The 21,984-nt window shown below is 54.5% G+C and overlaps 1 protein-coding gene across 3 annotated transcripts; it reads right to left on the reverse strand.

The window, feature by feature from the left end:
• Positions 1–200: 200 nt before the first annotated feature.
• Positions 201–20,080, reverse strand: TMEM9 (transmembrane protein 9). Of its 3 annotated transcripts, none has more exons than XM_043569198.1 (6): positions 20,019–20,080; positions 19,411–19,521; positions 17,979–18,070; positions 12,394–12,502; positions 9,950–10,081; positions 201–1,241 (listed from the first exon to the last, which is right to left on the reverse strand). In XM_043569198.1, the coding sequence occupies exons 2-6, from the start codon at positions 19,483–19,485 to the stop codon at positions 1,089–1,091; spliced, it is 561 nt and encodes a 186-aa protein (XP_043425133.1). In that variant the 5' UTR covers positions 19,486–19,521; positions 20,019–20,080; the 3' UTR covers positions 201–1,088. The 3 variants fall into 3 exon arrangements, with proteins under 3 accessions (XP_043425133.1, XP_043425135.1, XP_043425134.1); XM_043569200.1 differs by having other exon boundaries at positions 19,420–19,521; positions 20,019–20,078; XM_043569199.1 differs by lacking the exon at positions 20,019–20,080 and adding an exon at positions 19,935–19,980.
• Between the last annotated feature and the right edge of the window lie 1,904 nt (positions 20,081–21,984).

Genomic DNA, 21,984 nt, shown 5'->3' on the forward strand with positions numbered 1-21,984 from the left:
GTGAGCGGCACTCCTGGCGAGCCCTGGGGCTCTGCCCGGACCCCGTGGACCCTGCCACACCGACCAGGACTTTCCAGGCTCTGCTTCTCTCCCTGGACCTATTAAAGGACAATGTTCTCTGTCCCTTCTCTGGGACACAGTGCTTATCACATCACTTGTGAAACACTCTTAGCTCTCTAGATCTCTTGAAATCCAGGAAGTGAGAGAAAGAAGACAATTTAATGATGGCTTCCTTGATGTACAGACAACAGAAGGACAAACGTTTCTCTCCATGCACTGGTACAATGAAATTCAGAGACGAGTGGAAATCCAGGGACAGGAGCTATAGCATTTAGAGCCGCTGCTCAGCCCATGGTCACGTGGTCCCACCAACTGGCTCAGTGCAGACATGGGGAGATGGGGGGACAGCCCGGCCTCCTGAGGTGGGGGCGAGGGCCCAGGTGGCAGAGTGAGCAAGGTGCATCAGCACCACCGTGCCTTGGGGAAAGAGTGCGGGAGAGTGGGGGCGGGGGCAAGCGGGTAGGTGTGCCCTGAAGACACAGTGCGGCTCAGTGGCATCAGCTGCCCCATCAGAACCATCCTGAGGGCTGGAACCAGGCTGAGCGGGACTGAGGTATTGGAGCTGGGAGGAAGGTGGCCATAAGAACCACAGCAGAAAGGAGAACATGCTGACTGCCTTCCTCCCACACACTGAGTCCTCGATGGCCCAGCTCCATCCTGCAAAGGGTAAGAACATTCCGAGATCTGGGGCTGGAAGGGTGGCCAGGGTGAAGTAAGGAGGTACAGACCGTTCCAATCCTGAGGCCACCTGAGGTGTCTCTGCTCTGCTCTGGCCACCACCCCCTCCCCTTAAGCCCAAGATGTGAGCAGGCAAACCAGAGATCAGGGACCCCATCACTCTTCCCAGATTCAATCAGCTGACTAGGACTTTCCTAAAAAGAGAGAGGAGAGGGAAAATGGCCACGGGCTTCTAAAGAGAAAACCTGGGAAGGGTGGCACCGAGTGGGGGGAGGGGGCATCTGGCTCCATCCAGCCCCAGAAGCTGGTGGCCGTGGCCTCTGGTCCTTGACCCAACCTCGTCAGCCCATCTAGCTGAGCATCTTGTGCCGATCGAAGACGGTCTTCCGCTGCTCCTGCACCTGCAGCTTCCACCGCTGCTGGGCGCCTTCCACACGCTCTAGGACTGTGTTTGCTCGAGGGCCCCCAAGGGAGGCAGTGGCGGCTGCCACAGAGCGAGCATCCTGTAGTGGAAGAAAAGGGAGAGATTTGGCACTGTGAGCTGGTGGCAGGGGTTGGGGGGGGGGGGTGGTTTCGAAAGCCTGACACAGAAAAAAAATGCCCTTAGAGCAATTCCAAAGGTTGAGCTCCCCGCAGACCGGGAGGCTGGACCTCCCCAATGGCTGGGGGTGGCTTGAGGGCCTTGCCTGGTGGTCCATGGGGCCTAGCACAGCACCACAGCCCAGCTGCAGGCTTGGTGTTTGTAGAATGTGTAAGGTAGGGCCTGGGAAAGGGGGCACTCCAGGAGGAAAATGATCTGAGGCCCCAGTCACCACACAGCTATAGCTTGAGTCCTCGGCTGCATCCCACTGGCCTATTTCTTTTACTTTATTTTATTTACTTGTTTATTTTTCAGAGGGGGGGGGCAGGGAGAGGGGTAGAGGGAGACAGCATCTCAAGCAGGCTCCATGTGTAGCGTGGAGCCTGATGAGGGGCTCGATCCCACAATCCTGGGAGCATGACCTGAGCAGAAATCATGAGTTGGCTGCTCAACCAACGGAGCCACCAAGCGCCCCCACACTGGCCTATTTCTAACCTTCAAGAGGAATACTTCTTCCTGGACTGTTCACCTCATTTGGTCAGCAGAGGCCCTGATGCCGTCTGCTGTTTGTGGATATGTATCGGTGTGCCCCGTGGCGGGTACAAGGCTACAGGACTCCTCCGCCCTGCCAGCCACGGCCCAGGGACAGCGGGAAGGCCCAGGGCTTAGGGCCTAGCTGCCTTGACATGGCAGCATGTGTGCTCCAGTGGGGAGGACGGGCCCACCGAGGCATCTGCACGGGAGCTGCTCTGCCAGGCGCCGGACACCCAGCTTACTCCCCCTGGGAAAGAGGGGTTGCCCCTCACTCAGGGAGTCTGGCAGGGATGGGGATTTGGAGTTGGACCCCAGCACTCCCATTCCAGAGCCTGCTCTGGCCCACTCCCCTTTGACAGGTCAGGTCAGGACGGCTCAGCTCCCCTGGGTGCCCTACTGATCCCCTTCCCCTCTGCTCTCGGAACTGCTCTGTTGTCAAAGGCAGTGGCTCCCCTAATTACCACCTCTGCCTCTGAAGCTCCGGAGCCCATGCATTTCCTGCAGGACCCCAACCTGATCTTTGGGGGGAATTAGAGCCGAGGGCCAGGCCCACACCCCTGTGGGGATTTCCTCCCTCGCTCTCCCTGCCTCTCATCTGCTGCCACACATCTCTTAAGGGATTAGCACACCTCTCTAAGCCCAGAGCCGCCCAGTAAATGCAACTTTGCTTCTAATGCCCCGAGCTGGCACGGCTTCTGTCGCTCCACAGCTGCCAGGCTGGGGAGAAGGGAGGGGTGGTTAGGCAAGGGTAGGGGAGGCACAGAGAGCTGGCAGTTGCAGAGAGGTGGCTGGCCAGGGGTGAGGCTGGGAGGTAATTCGCCGTCGCCGCAGAGCTCTGAGTCGCTGTCTCATGAGGAACACTGCCCTCTGGGAGCCCCAGTCCACAGTCCTGAGGAAGGCCTCCTCAGCCTGGTTAGCTGAGGATCACGGTGACATCAAGGACGCAGGTGCTGTCAGCATGAGGCGGGGGGGCGCATTGAGCCTGGAGTCAGGACTCCTGGGTTCTAGGCCGGGGCTCCGAGGGGCCACCTTCTCCCCGCCTCAGACCCCTAGGGCCCATCTCACAGGCCTCCCAGTGGGAGCTGGGACAGAGGGGTGGCCTCAGCCACCTAGCAGCTCTGTGCCCCTGGACAAGTGACTACCTCTCCAAGCTTCAATTTAACGAAGCCAGTCTTTTCAGACTTTTCTGACTGTACTGTCAGCAGGAATTACATTTAAAACTTTTACAAGACACTTAGTATGAGGCATTCGGATACTCTCTGCTCTGCTCCGCTTCATTTTTTAAGATGCGGGTCATGACTCAGTACGTTGATTTTGTGGCCTAACAGTTGGGATCCATACTTTGAAAAACACGGTTTAGGATGAGGAGACAGGTATGGCAAGGTTAAGGAAAACAGTATGTCCAGAGTTCTTAGTGTACTGGCCACCACGGAGTAGGAGCTCAGGAAATGTTTAGTTTCCTTCTTCCTGGACTGCGCAGCTCAGTGGTTAAGAATACTCCGGAATCAAACCAACTTGGCTGTGAGTCTTGGCTCTGACACCTATCGGAATATGACCCTGGGCCAGTCAGCTCATTCTCTGAACCCATTTCCCCATCCATAAGGTGAGGACTGCAAGAGCGGCTTCTTGATGAGGCAAAGAAAGTAAGGCCTTTAGCAGCGCCTGGCAGATAGCAAACGCTCCAATTACTCATGGCAGACCCTTGCTCTACTAGGTGGGAGAGAGGAGGAGAAAGCTGGCAGCCTGCTGCCGGAGGGAGCTGCCTTTGAAAAACCCCCATGGCCCTGTACCACCTTTCAATGCTGTTCCTTCCCCGTTCAGCTGTGCCAGCTGAGGGCTACGGGGGGCCAAGGACAGGGCTCCATGTGGCAGTATAGGTGACGTGGGCACTGAAGCCCCACTGAGGAAGCTGTTGGCCCACCAGGACCTCGCTGTTCTGGCTTCAGGGGCCACAGGGGCTTCTCTCCCCTCCCCCCTCAGGCCCCCACCTCTAATCATGTCCCTTCTGGGTCCCACAAGGAGTGCCCAGGTGCGAGCTCCAAGGTGTGGGCTGGGATACCCAGGCAGGCTTGGAGGGACGGGGCAGCTCCAGCCCTGCTTCTCCTCGACTGCTCTGCATCTCGGGAGGACGTCTTGAGGAGAGGAAGCCAGAGGAAGCCAAGAGCAGAGCATTAAGGGAACATGCTGAAATTCACCGCATTACCACAGTATCATTTGTTTTCCCTTCATGTAAAGTCTTAACAAACAGCTCCTAAGTGGGGGAAAGCTGCTGCTGAGAGCCTCCGTGTTTCCATTGCTAATAGTCTGATTAAAAGGTATTAAAGACTCCACATCTGTTCTAGAGACGGCCCAGAGCGGGGCCTTACCCTTGCCCGTTCTGCAGGCAGAATGGCAGCTGGAGGAGGAGAACAGCACCATTTCTAGCCCCTTTCCTCCGATCTAGCTCCTTTCCTCTGGGGCTGAGTATCCGGGAACTAAGGGAGGCCAGAGGGCAGCTAGGAGAGGAGGAAGGCACTGGATACTGATAGGACACCAGGAGATGCCCGGTGGGACCAGACCAGCACGACGATGACAAGTATCACTAAGTGCCGTGGGTTCTGCTAAGTACTTTATGTAGATTCTCCCCAGGCTTACAAGACTGGCACATGGGAAACATCACTCCCATCTGCAGATGAGGAAACTGAGGCTATGGGAGATGAATCATTTTGCTACCCAAGGTCACACAGCCATTTTGGTGGCTGAGTTGGGGTTTGAACCATGTCTGCGATTCTCTTATCCCAGCACTCTGCTGGGTCCTTCTTTGGCTGGTTTCTCCTAAGAGGGAGCCAATGTGGAAACCCAAAGAAACAAGCTGCTATCTTTCCGCTACACTGGAGGAAGAACAAAGCACCTGTAAAGGCACCCAGAATCAGGCACTTCAAGCCACCCTCCCATCCAGGCCTGGCAGGCCCCAGATACTGGTGCACACAGGCCAGAGCTGACGACCACCATCAAAGTGGCCTAGATGAAGCCCCTCCAGCCCACACAGGAGCACTGGTTCTGAGTCAACACTGGGCTGAGCCGAAGCCTCTCTGATGACAAGAAGATGGAGGAAAAAAGAACCCCCACCTGGAGCTGCGGCCCCTCCACCGTTGTCCCCAGCCCTGGGAGTGGGGGCAGGACCGGCACTCTTGTCACTTACCCAGTCACACAGCTAAGAATGGCCCTGGTGCAAAGCCCTTCAGAAAAGTGACCACACAGCCTCCCTCTGTTTTCCCAGTTTAGCCCAAATCCTTCCTGCTGTCACCTAATCCCACTGCTTCTCTGCTGCAAAGCTCTCCCTGACTCCCACATGCTCCCAGTCACCTTCCTAGGACATGGCATGATGCCATTCCCCCACCCAAAAACCCTGCCTGCTGACTCGACTCCTCACAGATGAAACACTCGTGGGTACGGCATTCAAGGCCCCTGAGCTGGCTGAGGCGCATACTCCCGGCCTCACCTCCCCTGTGTCCCCCAGCCCTGCAGCCACACCGGTGTAGGCAGCGGCCCCTCATTCTTAAGGATGCACAAACATTTGTCAAACTGGAACACACATGATCCTGATTACATCGCACCCAATCCAGACTGAGGAAACCACACTAAGAGTTCCGGTGTCGTGGCTACTAAGTGGCAGAGTCCGACTCTAACCCCGAGCTGTGGCTCCAAAGCCCTGCTCCCAACGACAGTGCTGGGAGTCCTCTAACGGATGCTCTAGAATCACATACTTTTCTGTCTGTCCCCAGAGGAGGTGGGAGGACTGTCCCCATCAGCGTGTATCTCCAAGTCTGTCAGCTTCCCTGGAGGGAGAGCCCTGAGCACACATGTGGCCCGCCTATCCGTGGACAGAAAGAGAGGCCATCCCAGTGGCCCTGAGCCTTCTCGCCACCCCGGTTCCTTCGTGCCCCCAGCTGCTGCCCTCGTCGTCACCACCATTCTTTGCTTCCCCACACACCCCTCTCACACGGGGGGCCTGGAGCTGCACCCAGCCCCAGTGGGGTGAGATCTCTGAGGACCCCGCAGAGCTCAGGGGCCCATGCTACAAGAAGCAGAGACACCCAGAGCCTCATGGAAACCCTTATTTCTCTCTTCAAAGAGGGCCAAACCTGTACATCTAAAACAGCTCTGTTTGCTGTTTCTGTCCCAGCAAACATGCTTGCTTCCTCCTTTCAAAGGGTGTCTGAGCCTGGGGATTAAGCCTAATGCTGCCGGAATCCCAGGGGAGGCAGCGCTAAGCAATCAGGGCCCACCGAGGCCTGCCAGCACTTTCAAAGGGAACACGCCAGGCTTTCATCTCCCTCCTCAGGCGCTGGGGCTGCGGCTGTGGGGGAGGCTTCCCTTCTCCCCTACAGACCTCTCGCCCCAGGGCAGGAGAGCTCCTGGCCACAGGAGTTGGGGGAATGGGGACAAGGGCCCCCAAACCTGGGAAGTGATCCAATCCCTAGACCCATCTCTGACTGGGTCCCAGACTCAAGGTGGGAGGTGGGGTGGGGGCACCAGAGCCTGGACAGTTTCCTCCTCAAGGTCACTGAGTTGTACGGGCCCAGGAGAACTTTCAAAGAACTGAGAGGTCCTATTCCAACTTTCTTCCTTACAGGGTGAAAGCTAAATCCTTTACCCCAGGGGAGACCCCGTCCTTCTCGCTTCCTTAAGGGGAACATTCTCCAGACCATCAATGAACCCAGAGACACAGCCTCAGCCCTGGCTCTGCTGCTGCTCAGCCAGGTGGCCTTGGGGCCTGCTCTCCTTGCCCCCAACCCCACCTCACCCCCCTTTCCCCAAGTGCACTGAGAGAGGTGGGTCAGCACAGTATCCCTCAACATCTGAGACTAGGGGCACTGGGTCTCTGGAGAGATGAAACCTTTGGGCACTACAGTGTCCCTACAGCAGTGTCCCTACAGCAGCTGAGCTATCAGTGTCCCATCCATCCTCTGAGCTGGCTCTGAAGAGCCCCCTGCCAGGAAGCCATCCTTCCCAGACCAACAGGAAAAAAAGGGTAACTGCCCAGCCCCCAGTCTAATAAAGGGCTTCCCAGAGCACCCACCTTTCTGACTACCCATCTCCTAAAACCTGATCTCACCAACTGCCTTCGTGGTCCCTGCTCATTCCTGTGGTTGGGGCTCGGTCTTGAGACATAAACCCCTGAGGGCAGACATGAGGTCTACAAATCTACACAGCGCCACCTGCAGGATTCTTGAGTCCAGAGGAAAGAAGAGACGCCATGTCCATGGGAGAAAAATGGTGCTGCTGAACCCCCAGGAGGGATGACCTAGGAACACTTAAGTTGGGGACACCATACAGCATCACAAGGTGAGGGGATGGGGAGCCAGGCCGAGTACTGGGACTAGGGGACAATCCATGCTAAGAGTGCTACAACGGGGGGACAGACCCCACTCACGGCTGCCTGAAGGTGTTCCTTTAACCACCCTCCGGAGCTGCACCCAGGAGCTGCACCCTGCCCCACCCTCCACATCTGTGCAGAGCTGGCTGGGTCACGGTATCAGAGACTGAACACCTTTTATTACCTTCTAGAACCTTGGGGTAGGAGGTGAGGGTGTCATCCCACCTCTCTCTACCAAGGCAGAAATCCCCTCCATGGTGTGGAGTCTGGGCTCACCGGCTTCCGCTTGAGGGCTGCCTAAGGCACCCCACTGCCCTTGCAGGCACCCACGATACATGGCTGGACAGCACCCCCTCGCAGGCCAATCCTCCTTCCTACTCAGCCAAAATCTGCACCCAGGGGACGTCTTCCCTTGGATTCTGGATCTGCTCCAGTGGATTCAGGATCTGCTCTCAGGAACTGGATGACCAAATCTAACCCCTCCACTCTCCCTAAAGCCCCCTCATACAAACAGAGGCAGCTGTGACTTAAGACTCCAAGTGGGGAGCGTCCCAGGTCTCCTGGGGGAGAGGGGCCTGCGCCCAGACCCAGGGATGGCAGGCTGCCCTCCCCTCTGGCACCACATCCAGGATGGCAGGAGACACAACAAGGCCATGCCCGAGAGCCACACATTCCAGAGAAATCGCGGTGCGGACTGGGTAATCACGGGGCTGCATCTCTCAATTACTCCCCCAGCCAGGACTGCAATTACCACATTACCCCTAATCACCGAGTGTTTATTAGCAACGCTCCTCCCCATCAGAGCTGCTATTACTGCACATTAATAACCGGGTAGGCACACAAGGTTTCCTCTTGAACACAGACCACCCAGCCGCCAGTGCCACCAGCTCCCAGGCCCCAGCTTCAAGGGGTGAGGCTCAGCCTCTCTGTTCCCCCTTTGGCCAAACGCATGTCGGCAGGAGGCTGGGGGCACACTGGGGATGGTCCAGGCACACACCCAAGAGAAGCAACAGGGCCCATGGGATGGCCAGGCCTCCCTCCTTTCCTGGCCTCGTCTTCCTGCTCGTGCTGGCTCAGACCCACAATGGCTGCACACTGAGGTCTGAGCCCTGGACCCTCTTGGTGGGGGACCCGCCCTTGCCCACCTCCGATCCAGTGCCTGAAATGTTCTAAATTCTGACTGCCTGGTGGCAGTTTAGCCGATGCCTGGTGATTTCTCGTGACTCCAAACGCACTCGCTTACAAGGCAGCCCACCCGACACATTATCAGCGGTGTCATCTGCAAGAAGATTCCTTCTTAGATCTCGTGAAATCTCCCTCTCGTGACTCCCAACTGTGGGTCCTCGTACCCCTGGCTTTACCTGGGCGAAGCAAAGCCCTCTTCTGAAGACGTGCTATCCGAAGGCCGCTGTCACGTATCTCCTTGAGTTTGGCTTGTTTGGTTTTTTTTTTAAGCTAAACATCTCCCGGTTTCTTCAACTTACCCTCCCAGGACATGGCTGAGATGCTTCACCCCTAGAAGCCCCTTTGTGCATGCGCTGGTTCACTCACTCCTTCTCTCACTCTGGGGATAAACAGTATCTTCCAGCAGCCGGAGCCACCAAGGACAGAGCTAAAGGACCGGTCTGTGCTTCCCACAACTTCTCAGAGCGCGTCCCTCAGGGTAGAGAGTGGCAGTGAGACCTGCCCTGCCTTTGGATGCCACTGCCCTGAGGCTGTTGTGGTGGCTGTGTGATCCCATAGAGGGGGAGCTCCGGGCGTGGGGGGCGAGGAGCCTCCCTCGGGCGGCGTGCCGGCTCATCACACCCCTGCCCAGGCCGCCTACACATGCACCACTTCTCACCTTTTTTTTTTTCCTGCAGCCGTCCTCTGCCCTGCACAGGGCTTCCTCTGCAGGGCGCCCCTAACCCCTCAGCATGGGGACAGATACAGGAGGGCAAGAGTGGCTGCTAGCTATGCCGGGCCTGACCTGAGGGGTCTGCAGGCTGCCTGGTGCCAGTGGTCCCCCAACTCCTTTATCTAATGACGTTGAAACTCCTGAGCCTGATATTTGAGGCCAACAATACTCTGGCCTAAACCTACTGGCCAGCTCTATTTGCCACTATTCCTCCTGCCTACCTTACCCTCGGGACGCTCCAAATTCCTCAAGCACACACAGGGATTTCCCACCTCAGCACCGCTACCTACTTTACTCCTCACTGGCTCTCAAAATCCTACTTTCCTCTCGAGGCGCCCAGGTTGTGTTTTGCATCGAGCAGGTGCTCCGCAGAGGACTACAGAATGACTAAAGGACAAACCTGCTACCTCCAAGTCTGCCAACAGCTTGACACCAGTGTCTGAGCAACCGGTGTCACGTGTTGTGTTCACGTGTGACCGGCCCTGGCTGGCCCACTCCCCCTCGGCCTAGAAAGGCAGGGTAACAGGAACATATGGCTCCCCCCGCCGATGCCCTGAGGCTGCCTGATGCCAGACATCGGGAGAAGTGTAGGGCCACCTCCCGCTTCACCTGGAAGTGCAAAGGGCAGTCCCCTGCCAAGGAAAACTCTAGAGTCTGGGTGACATGTGGGACACTGAACAGAAGAGCGAACTGGAGTACGGGGGGTGGGGGACACGGATCCTCAACGAGGCCTCTGTAATACTATTCTGGTTCTGCCCCGGGGACTCGCATGCCAGGGGCCCGGGACCCCACGTGTGGGCAGAGGTACTGGCAGGGCCCTGGCGCCCAGAACCCCAGTTACCTCGTTCTCCTCCTCATTGTGCAGCTGCTCGGTGTATGCATCCGGCTTTCGAATGAGAGGATCCACCAGCATCAGGAAGGCCATGTAGAGCAAGAGGGCCCCCACCACTGACAGGTAGATGACAATGGTAACCTGAGGGAAAGAGCCAGCTTGTCCTGTGAGCATCCTGGGCCAGGAGGGCAAATCGTGTCCATTCCCGTGCTGTGCATATCTGATGGCGCAGCTGCCTCAACTTCCGCACTGGGGAAGGGCGAGGACACTGGGGGCTTGGAGGGCAAGAGGGAAGGGAATGTGCCCTATTCCACATGTGTACCAGCTCTGCCCTAAAACTGAGGGGACCCCCCAAGAATGGCGGACATAAAAACAACAGATAATGAAGGAAGACATCTGGATTCTGACACCCCAAGATGCTCCCAGGGGTGGGGATCGGGGAAACAGGGCTACCGGGATATCTCTAAGAAAGGGTGGAAAGCAATTGGACACTAAGAGCAAGGAAGAACCGGCTAGTGAAGAGGCCTGAAGGCAGAGGCCGAGCACCTGGGCACGAGGGCTCACTCCCCCCGCCAACGGGATGGACAGGTGCGAAGCTGCGGTCCTGAGAGGGCACGCCAACAGGTGGAGGGGGACAGACCGGCAAGGTGTGCACTGGAGGCTGGAGGCTACATCTCCCCCTCCCGGCGGTTACCCCGGGAGTAATTTCTGTAATTTCTGTTTTACAGAAGATAGATTCAGTGAGGCCAATTCAAGGTTTCCAGTGTGATACTCTGGGCATTTAAGACAGGATTCTCCAAGACACTTAGCAGCTTCAGTCCCTGTAATGGCATTACTAATACACCTCAGTTACTGGGACTACAGAAGCACCTTTGCTTGTGTCCAAATGCCCCCTGGGCGGCTGCCATCACCTGAGAACTGTGAGGCTAAACCGCTCAGCCTAGGTGCCAAGGCTAGCAAGTGGGAGAGATGTAACTTGAACTCAGATTTACTGACTGTCTCAAATGCTTTCCTACTTCCACAATGCCTGGCCATCACTGGCCTCTGAACCCGGCCTTGACCCGAAATGGACTGTGAGGAGGGATAAAAGGAAGAAAGAAACCTTGGGACTTTCAAGTCAAAGCTCAGCTCAAAGGTCAAGTTCAACTGGACCAACTTCCTCCCTGACTGGGGCATCAGCGTTCATGCCTCTTTAAACAGGGCAAATGATCAGACCTCTTGCCTGTACCCCAGGAAGGGGAAGGGGAGTGGAGACTGAGTCTCTAATAGGCTAAAGCTGGGGGGAGGGGGAGGCTCCTTGGGAGGAGGACTGGAGGGAAATTTGAGGGATTAGGAAGTGTGTCTGATGAGGTCCCCATATCGGGAAGTCCCTTTCTGCCAAACAGGGACAGGGGACACTTGGCTCAGAATTCAGTCTCAGCCACTTGGTCCCCAGAGGGTGGGGCCCCAGAGCACATTCAGAGCAGGAGAAAGATGCTCCAGGAGTGGCTGGTTCAGGTGGGAGGATAAAAGGAGTCCCGGGCGTGGGGGATAGGCAGCTGCTTTCCATGAGAAAGGCGAGAACACAGAGGACTGCAGGGCAGGGAAGGTGCTGCCAGCTCCCTGGTCTGGGAGGACAGCAGTGAGCATCGCCTCCCCTCCTGAGCCTCAAAAGGAGAAACCTGGACGAGGCAGTGTCGTTAAATTCCCAAATTCCTTTCTCAAGGCTATTTCTAGACTCTCCACAGAACCAGGTTCTCCACAGAACCTGGCCAGGAAGGGCTTAAGTTAGAAATCGGTAGACGGGGTCTGGCTCAGGTGTTGGAACACAGACTAGGAGTCCCAGGGGGGCTGTGGGTGGACGAGACCCTGCTAGCGTGAGCCGTGGTCCTGTTGCATCCGCCTCAGGCAGAGGAAAGAACAAGGCCCCCGTCCTCACTCGCTAAGGGAGTGGTCGTGTCTACCACTTCTCTCCTGAATTCACCCAACAGCCTAGGAGAACAAGGGTCAGGGCTGAAGCCCCTCCTGCCCAGCTGCCCCATGCAGACACCTCACCCTTGTCCACAGCTCTTGGGAGTTTTTCAGGACTCTGAGGAGTTCGGTAGACTGGATGTTCCAGGAGGGCGGGCTTATTGCTCTATTAGCAGCATCCTACACGGTGCCCGGAACATAAAAGGCACCTGAAGGAGGCTCCCTGAAGGAATGGGAGAGAGAGGAAGGGAAAGACTGGAAAGAAAAGAGTGACACTGAACACCTCTCCCAGGTTCCCGGCGCCCCCGTGTATTGGGAACCACTGGACAGAGGTCAGAGGAGAAAGCTGGCTCCAAGAAGGTGTGGGGAGCGGGCCCCTGCATCTGTGACCAGGCTAACCCAGAAGCCGGTCCCACAGCCGCTTGGGATGCTCAGAATACAGCCAGAGCCAGTGAGTGCCGGGCAGCCGGGGATTGGAGGGGAGCCCCCGAGAGCCGGGCTACCTTGATGGTGGTGGTGCTGCGTTCCTCATACTTGCACTCGCACAGCAGACAGTAGGCCTCCACGTCGTGGCCGGGCACTGGCATGGGCTCCACCACGTGCAGGCAGTTGCTGCAACGGAGACAGACAGGGCGGTGGGAGCAGGGCCACAGGAAGCGGGCAGCCTGGGAGGGGAGGGGCTGGGCAAAGGTGAGGGTGTTCCCAGGGAGTATGGAGTTTATAAAGGGTCAGGCTGGCGCCAGCCCCCTTCCCCAACTCAGAGCCTCACAGCACCTGGCCACTGGCCATCCGAACCAGCTCTCCAAAGTGTGCCTACAGGGCCGGCACGAAAAACGCTAACATTCCCCAAACTTCTACCCTTAGCTGCCCTCGTGTCTCCTGCTATGGTTCCCCTGCTGGGGCTTATCCATTCCAAAGATTTTCAACTCCGAGCTGGTGAGGCCTGGACTGGTATCTTAGGCTAGAATCTCTTAGTCAGGACCGCCCTGGGGCCCTCCTACGTGCAGCTGCCCACTGGATTCACCATAGGAGCACCCCACAGGGTCCGCAAACTCTACGTCCACCCCTCCACCCCTCTGCCCCAACCCCCCAGTCCCGGAGTCTGTGTTACAAACGGCAGAAAGCACCCCTACTGTCCACTCCACTGACCAAGTCAAAACCTGGCAATCACCTTGACACTGCCTTTTCCTCTCACCTATGAATCCACCAAAAGCCAGTGATTTTACCCCCTTAAACATTTCTAAGACCCACCTTCTCTATTGTCTCCCGCTGCTGTGTCTCAGATGAAGTTCTCATCATTTTTGCTTCGGGCAAATGACCCAGCCTCCCCACTGCTCTCCTGCTCTTGTTGGCCCTGTGCCAATACTACCTGCACCTGGCAGCCGAGTGGTGTTACCAAAATGAAATTCTGGTCATGTCACCCCCAGCTTAAAGCCTAAAGCTGGTGCAATGTCTCCACCCAGCCTCTAGGGTGAGGACGAACTGAGCTGTCGCCCCTCGGCTTCCTACTGATCCACCTGATTCCAGGGCCGCCTACCTGTCCAGTTCCATCCCCCGCCTCCCCTCAACCTGCTCTCCATCCTCCTCCAGCTATGCTGATCTTCTGGACTCTTCTCTGAATGAGCCACGCTCCCTTCCTTGATACATCTCCCGCCCTCTGCCAGGAATACATGGCTTTGCCACCTTCCCTTTCCATGCTCTGAATCCTACACATCCTTGAAGATCCAGCTCAAAGACCTGACCTCTCCCTCTGCTCATTTCTATCACAGCACTGACCACACTGTACTGTGATCTCACCTTTATTTGTACAGTCGCCCCCAGGAGATGTTGAGTTCCTTGAGGACAGAGGCCATCTCCAGCACCCTGGCAGAGCTGCGCTCAGTGAACAAGTGACTGCCAAATGAATCCCATGTTCTAACAGTATGCCCACATAGCCCACCTTTCCCTAACAGGGCTCCCGCAGAAGGTGAGCCAAAGATCACAGGCCCATTTGAAAAGGCGGCGGGTTCAGGAAGGCAAAGTGGCATCTCCACCACGATGAGGTCAGGACCCAAACCCTGATCCTTGGCTCATCTTTACATCTGACGCTCAGCTTCAGTGGGGCCTGTGCTCAGCTCTATCTGGGTCTCTTGATCAGCCCCAGCCCTTCAGATCGGCAGGTTTTCAACAAGTATGGTTCACAGACCACAGTAAGCCAATGACCTGGAGGATGCGCCTTTATCACTACCACCAGGAAAGGTCAAACACACCCTCAGAGGTTCACGGAGGCGAGCCAGGCATCACACTGCCATGGATCGCCAGGTCTGGGCTGTCCTGGCTGCGCCACTAAGTGTCTGGGGCCCTGGGCCTATTTTCTCCTCTCTGAGATGCAGGGGTTGTACCAGATGACCTTTAAGGCCCTTCCTGGTCTAACAGGAAGCCGGCAAGAGTCACGCATAGCTCTCTGAAAACAACCAGGCCTGTTCTGAGCTATCCAGGGTCCTTTTAGACTCAGGCTGGGTTTTTGGCAGAGGCATCAAAGACGTGTGACGTGAAGATCAAGTGTTGACATAAAAATGAGATGTCCTCTAAAATCCTCTGATCCCCTTAAAAATCTGGCCCGCAGCATATGTGATTTCATCTAAACCTCTGACGATTCCAGTTTCACCACTGGGTAGCAACTTCACCACATCATTCCTAGCTGCACGAAGGGGTCCTCTTCTACTGTAACTAAATGCATCATTTCCAGACCCTGCACACTGCCAGTTCTGGGGGCTGATGGACAAGGCCAGGTTCACGCACAACACTTGGTCATCTCTGCTGGGACCTTCTCTTTTCCAGGAAGTCCCCACAAGCCTCCTGAGGACCAGATGCCTCCTTTCCGAGCCACACGGGGTCGTGGTTTAGAAGGTCACGCCAGTGTTGCAGGAGGATATGTGGACTACCCCCAAGGCCAAGGTGGAGTGTCAGGGGGAGCTGGGAGGGGCCAACCCAGGTTCTTCAAATTAGAATGCTATTACAGGAACAGGCTGTTTCTAGAAGGGTTAGGGCAACAGTAAACGAAAAGCTGTAATCTTTCTGCTGGCTCTGGCCCTCCTGAGAGTCAGTGAAACCCTAAACATGATCCTGCTCTCTAAGGCTTTCCTTTACCTTTTTGGGGATCAGTGCTATCAAAAGACTCCAAGGATTGGCCAGAGGACATTAAGGGGAGAGGTCTACAAAGATAAGCTGGGTTTAATTCTCTGCTCTTCTATGTGTTCTGTGATGGCAGGTAATTTATTTACCCTTTCTGGGTCTCGGTTTCCTCATTTATAAGTGGAGGCTGAACTCCTTCGGTGTCTTTCAAGCTGTGCTTTCTTAGAACCACTCAAGAACCACTGTGCAAGGAGGTGGGCTGAGGGAGGGGCTGAGGGATGGGTCCCTCTCGGCACCGGTTCTGATTTTGTTTTGTACATTGTTTCCAAAACAGATTCTGTCGATAGAAAGGTTCAGTTTGTATAAGTCTGAAAGACACTGAACTAGCCAACCTGTTTGGTTCCTTCCTACTCTGGGATGGCCTCTAATACATTATCTCCTCGGCAGGCCCACCAACAGGGCAACATTGTTAGGGTTTCTGCACTTCTACAGGCATGTGGTTATGAACTACCAGCACTAGATGGCAGGATACCGGCACCGCAGGAACATAAATGCCATTCAATGTGAGGACCGCGGCTCAGGCAGTTCTGGCTTCACTCTGCACCACAAAGGAGGGTGCAAGTATTGCCCCGGCTGTGGACCAATGTGACAGCACAGTGACAAGGTGGCAGAGACTTGAAGACACAACTGGACTCCTCTGGTCCTAGCACGGAGACCCTAAGGCCACATGTCAAGCCCCATCCCATTACTAAGGGAGTGTCACCAGTGTCGCTGGGTCCTAGAATCTGTCCAGCCTCAGTTTCCACCTACCACCCTAATGGAACTGTCTCGAAGTTCTCCATTCAGATTGTTCATTAGGCAGTCCCTTAATTCTGATTTCTAAGGAGAAGATAAACTATAGCCTGAGAGGTCCAGACAAGACTCGTTTCTCTGTGGGCATCCACACTTGGGTTTTCAGACCATAGTATAACCCCAGGGCGGAGACATTGCTAATAAAATCTGCTGTTGCCTGTGGGATGTAGTCTTATTACCTGCTGTGGGGCTCTGACAGTCTATCAGATCATTTCCTGATGTTATTTGAGCTATAACCCCAACATACAAGGAGGTCACAGGGGCTCCTCCCAGGACTTCATGTCTCAGGGCTTTGTGACTCCATCAGGACAGGCAAAACCAGAGGGAAACAGTCTACCTATGTTGTGGGAGGAGCTCAAGTTTTCTGGGGCTTGGTATAAGTCTGACGATTATCTATGTGGCCTCTAATAATGCATGATAATATATATTAATATTAGCTAACATTTACACAGCACTTACTATGTGCCAGGCATTGTCTAAGTGCTTTACTTACACAGGTACGTACAAGCACATATACCACACACACACGCCCACACACACACACACATTTAATACTCAAAGTACTGCCGCCCATCTTACAGATGAGGAAACTGAAGTACATTGGAGAGGAAGTAACTTGTCACAGAATGAGCAAATGGCAGACCTAGAGTGAGGGCAAGGCAAGCCAGATCCCCAGCCTGTGCATCTAACTAGACAGCCTCTCAGAAAATCACTCAGACTATCTCAGAACTGGGTAAATTCAAAATTCCCAAATGCTTCTCCGAACAAACTGCCTCACGATCAACTACAGAACTTTAAGAAAATGTTACCCCTGCCTTCCTGTTCCCAATACTTACGGAATCGAAATCTTAGGGGGGAGGAGATCTAATGTAGGGCATGGTGACTATCGTTAACGATACTGTATTATACACTTGGAACTGTGGAGAGAGTAGATCTTAAATGTCCTGACCACAGACACAAAAGGTAATTATGTGAGGAGACGGAGGTGTTAATTTACCTTATTGTGGCAATCATTTCATAATATGTATATCAAATCATCAGGATATACACCTTAAACTTACACAAAGTTCTACGTCTAACGTATCTCAATAAAGCTGGGGAGAAAAAAAACAACAAAATCCACAATCTTGGGGGGCAGAAGGTGCTGGCAATCTGTATTTTCTCAAAGCCCACCTGATGATATTGCCGTACAACCAAGCAGGCGCACTGACCTGGACATCCCCTCCCCATGAAGTGAATCCCTTCTAACAGTGCCCTTAGCAAAGAATCACCCCATCTGTGCTCAGATCCCTCCAAGGATGGGGCTTCCCAGCTCCTAAAACAGTCTGGATTAGAAATGTTTCCTCAGCTCACACTTAAATCTGTTTCCCTGAAGCTGTCCTTAAAGTTGTTTCTATTGGCTCCAATTCTACACCAAAAAACCACATGGAACATAACGGATTCCATTCCCAGGCGCCCCACCTCCCATAGCATGCCAGCCCTGCTCCTGGTCTTTGTCAGTCACCAGATGTCCCCAAACCCTCCCCTCGTTGAGCCTCCCTTAAATCACTCCTTCTAGGACAACGTGTTGAAACTTCCTTTAGTCAAGCTGGTCTCCTCTCTCTGAATTTGTGCTTCTTCATTTCTTTTTTAACGTGAAGCATCTAGAAATGAATTCAGGACTCCAGGAGTATAATTTAAAATTCCCCTTTGGATTTTAGACTCTGCAGTTATAAAAAGGGAACACTACCTATCTCGCCTACCTCACAAGGTGTTAATGACACTGGTACAGAATAACACACGTAACAGAGCTTTGCAAAAGTACACAAAAGATCCCACAGTATGCGGGCATACTAACAACCTCTCCCAATTTCTCTGCCACCATTTTGCATATATGAATAAACACCCAAACCAAAGCAAAATAACAACATCCACTTCTCTGACCAGGAACCCCTCAGCTAGAATTCAAGGCACCTAGGCCCTGTTCCCAATTGGCTGTGTGACCATGGACAAAACAGTGCTTTGTACACTGTCCATAGGAATGAGAGAGCAAGCTTATCCTCCAGGGGTCCAAGAATCCCAGGAAACACTTGTAACTTCAACTAGTTGAAGCAGCCATGAGCCAGCCTGTACAGTGCCTTACCAGTCCTTCTGTGACACATTCTGGTTGTAAATGTGCCCACTGATGTTTCTATATGGTGGACAGATGCATTTGCAACGGATATCTTCAGAGCTCTGGAAGAAAAAGCGTATCAGGTAGACAGGGCCCATGGGTTCAGGTTCTAGCAAAGACTTTCAGCTTTCATTTCCCTGTTCTATATATGAATGCTCTTGACCTTTCCCATCCCCAAGTTCAGCAAGGAATGGCTTCTGCAGGAAGGATGCTAGTATCACAGGATCCTCAAGACGTCAACTGTCCAGGTGGCAAACGAGACCCCCAGAGAGCTGCCTAGGGCTGTCATTCCCTAGTAGGGTGCTTTGGAGTAGGGATGTGTGTGGCAAGCAAAGTGACAGTCCTCTACTCTGGATCCCACATCCGCTGTGTGCACCTCTGTTCAGCAATCTTGATGGTGAGATCCTTTCTCCCCACCCCTCCATCATCCCATCTCCAACTTCCCAGGTTAGGATGAGGGCAGAAGTAAACAAGAGAAAGAGGGTCATTTCTGTGGGAATACCCAAGCAACCCCTCAGAAAGTTCTTCCTCTCTGAAATGGGTAAGAAACAACACCACAAATATTTTCATTCCAATCAGGAATTCCCCAGGGAGTCTGCAAGCAAAAAACCTCCGACTCCACCTTACTTAAAGCCTTGGGGATCTTTTGGGGCGCCTGGGTGGCTCAGTCGGTTAAGCATCCGACTTCGGCTCAGGTCATGATCTCGCAGTCCATGAGTTCGAGCCCCGCGTCGGGCTCTGTGCTGACAGCTTGGAGCCTGGAGCCTGTCTCAGATTCTGTGTCTCCCTCTCTCTCTGACCCTCCCCGCTTCATGCTCTGTCTCTCTCTGTCTCAAAAGTAAATAAACATTAAAAAAAAAAAATTAAAAAAAAAAAAAGCCTTGGGGATCTTCACATTTTCAAATACCACAGAGCTGCCCAGCTCCGGGTAATATGCCCCTAAAAAAAAAAAATGGCAATTTCTCCAGAGTCCCAGTGCTTAGGGTGGGTTAGGCTGGTCACCCTTGGCAACAGAAACTCCCAACTATGTAGGACTTCACACTTAAAGAGCATTTCTACTCACTGTATTACTTGATTCTCCTTCAGCAGAGTAGTGGATATTATAACCATAGTTATTTTAACCCAGGAGCAAAGGAAGGTATGGGGAACTTAGATAATTCCTTCAAACACAAACTCCCTTGCTGGAATCCTACCTCGGTTTCCATCTGGTCCAGAACCTATGTTCTGTGCACCACCCCACTCCTCTCACTCCACCCTTCCCGACGCCTGCAGTTCTGCGCCTGCGAGTCCCAAAAGTATGGCCCATAAACGAGCGAGAGGGGCAGGGCTGAACAGCAGCTACCCCTGGGGAAGCCCTGTCCGCAGGGAGGGGGTGGTCGTGCAAGAGGTGCTGCTGTCTCACCTCCCTCACCTTGTTGGCTTGAGCTGGGGGCACCAGCAAGCACCCGACCACGGCCACCAAACATAGGAGCTTCATGCTTGGCAGGCTGGGGGTGCCAACCAGACCGGACACCTGCATAAGAGATATGAAGTCGGGCAAGGAAAGGTGACCACACCACCGTCAGCACTCTCGGCCCCTTGGCCGTCTAGCCGGGACGTGGGAATGGGGTTGGGGGTTGGGCTCAGCATTCCAGGGCCTCCTAAAACCCTGTAGCCAAATGCTGCCTTCCCTCTCCCCCAAGTCTCCGGCTCTCGACTGCCCACCCGGAGCGCCCAGAAGAGAGGCCTCTCGGGGACACGGCCGCAGGGGGCCTCGAGTCCCGAGGAGCAGGCCACGCTCCGTGCTCTGACCCTCGCATTGCGTTCCACCGCCCTCCGCCATCTCTGCCTCCGCCCGCCCGGCAGCTCCTCCCCGCTCAAGGCCAGACGAAAACTTTGGGTGCAGAGGCTGGAAAACCTGATCCGACCGCAAAGGCCAGTGCCCACCTAATCTAGGGGTCTTGGGCGGTCTCCGAATCCCCAGGTGCCCCCACGACCCCTGTCCCCTCCCCCAACGCGCCGTCCGCTAACCTGCGAGCCCCGCCGCTGCTGCAGAAGACCCAGCCGGTCCCGCCCCCTCCCGGCCGCTATTGGCTGCCGGAGCAGTCTCTCAGCCCAACCTCGCTATCGCCAAGGTAACAAGACCCACCTTCGCCTGGGCTTAGTGGCTCCGGCGCAAGGGAGAGGAAGGCATTTCTCAAACCCCACCGAACAAGAAAAGGGAGCGTCAGTCAGTCTTCCAGGCCGAAACGTGGAAGGGTCTTGCCTTTGTGGGGCCTGTAACACTACCACTGTAGTGCTTGGCCCCTCCTTGTATTATAAAAGGCGTTGGATCGGAGAGGGACTAAGCTTGTTTCACCTTGTTGTTTTGAAGGGAAAGCATTTTATACACAATAAGCTAGTAACAACAATAACCTTAAAAATCCAATAAAGGGCTTTGTCCTCGCTCACAATCTGGAAATGTTATTTAGGGATCCATGTCTTTGCTGCATAAGACTTTGCCAGACCCCGGCTCTACTCTTCCCTCCACCCTCCTCCCTGAGGAGGAGGAAACCAGGGGTGGCAATGAAGTGGAGGACTGGGCCTGTGAGGCGTGTGCCTGGCCACCGGTTACCTGGTCTCACTGCCCCGAGTACCGGTTCTGGACCTGGCAGACTGGGGCAAGATGTGCAAGGCCAGCATGGGGAGTGGGGAGTGGAGGGTTGGGGAAGAGAGAGGGAAGTCTGGGCTGCTGGGGGGCAGAAGTGAACTTCTTGCCAGCTGTGAAGGAAAGAGAAGCCATCTGAGCCTGGGGTACCAGACCCAGAGTGAGGACACCAAGGCTCTGGCCCTGGCTTTGCCACTAAGCAGCTATGTTACCCTGGGAAAAACCACCTCCTCTCTCCGAGCCTCAGTGTCTTTATCTGCAAACTTATTTGGTTGGATACTAAGGTCCCTTTCAGCTTTGAAATTTTGGGGATTTCAGGGAGTGGCTTGATGTGGCCCGCTCTTGATGTTGGTGGCTGGAATCAGCATATGGGCTGGGTGTGGGCACAATTAAGCCCCTCACAGGCACACTAGAGGCCTTGTGTGGAGGTAGTTGGGTTTATGTTTCTTTACCGGACTCATGTCTTATGCCTTTTTAAGTCCTCACCACCTTGTAGACTATCCTACCCTTGGTGGGTGCTCAGGAAAGGTTTGCTAAACTGAACTGGGTAGTATTCAATTAAACCTCATTGGACAGCAGGCAGGAGGCGCAATGGTGTGACACAAAATCATAGTTCAGGGACTAGGGAAGGAATCCTGGTTCCTCCTGTCCTAGATGTGAGGGTTTGGGTGGTTGGCTTACCCTTTAGGAGAGCTTTGATTTCCACATCCATAAAATGGGGCTAATATTACCTACTTTTCAGGGTTATTGTGAGAGTATAATGGATCCTTATGTGCAAAGCACCAGGGGCAGGCTAGCACAAAGCAGGGAAGGGATCTATAAATGGAGATGTTAGCTCATTCTGGGGGTCAGAATGGCTGCTTGGGTGAGTAAGCTGAGGCAGAGAAAGCATGCCTGCCACATGGGGGCAGAAGGGACAGTTCAGGCACGGGAAAAATACCCTCTTCTCCCAATTCATCTCTTATATGGAGGTGGGGAACTTCACAGGGACAAAAGCAATTGGGCTGAGTCCCAGTCACCTCCAAGGCATGCCCCTCTGACACCCAACACTAAAGGTGCCCAATGCTGAATTCACCATCTTGTTCATCTGATGGAAGCCAGGCCTCCATCCTGCTGCTTTTCTCAGGCCCCAGACTGTGGTGTCAAATTATCCTTGTCTCAGGGCGCCTGGGTGGCTCAGTCAGTTAAGGGGCCGACTTCGGCTCTGGTCATGATCTCGCGGTCCGAGAGTTCGAGCCCCGCGTCGGGCTCTGTGCTGACAGCTCAGAGCCTGGAGCCTGTTTCAGATTCTGTGTCTCCCTCTCTCTGACCCTCCCCCGTTCATGCTCTGTCTCTCTCTGTCCCAAAAAT

This window comes from Prionailurus bengalensis, chromosome E4, assembly GCF_016509475.1.
Source record: "Prionailurus bengalensis isolate Pbe53 chromosome E4, Fcat_Pben_1.1_paternal_pri, whole genome shotgun sequence".
Classification (NCBI taxonomy): Eukaryota; Metazoa; Chordata; class Mammalia; order Carnivora; family Felidae; genus Prionailurus; species Prionailurus bengalensis.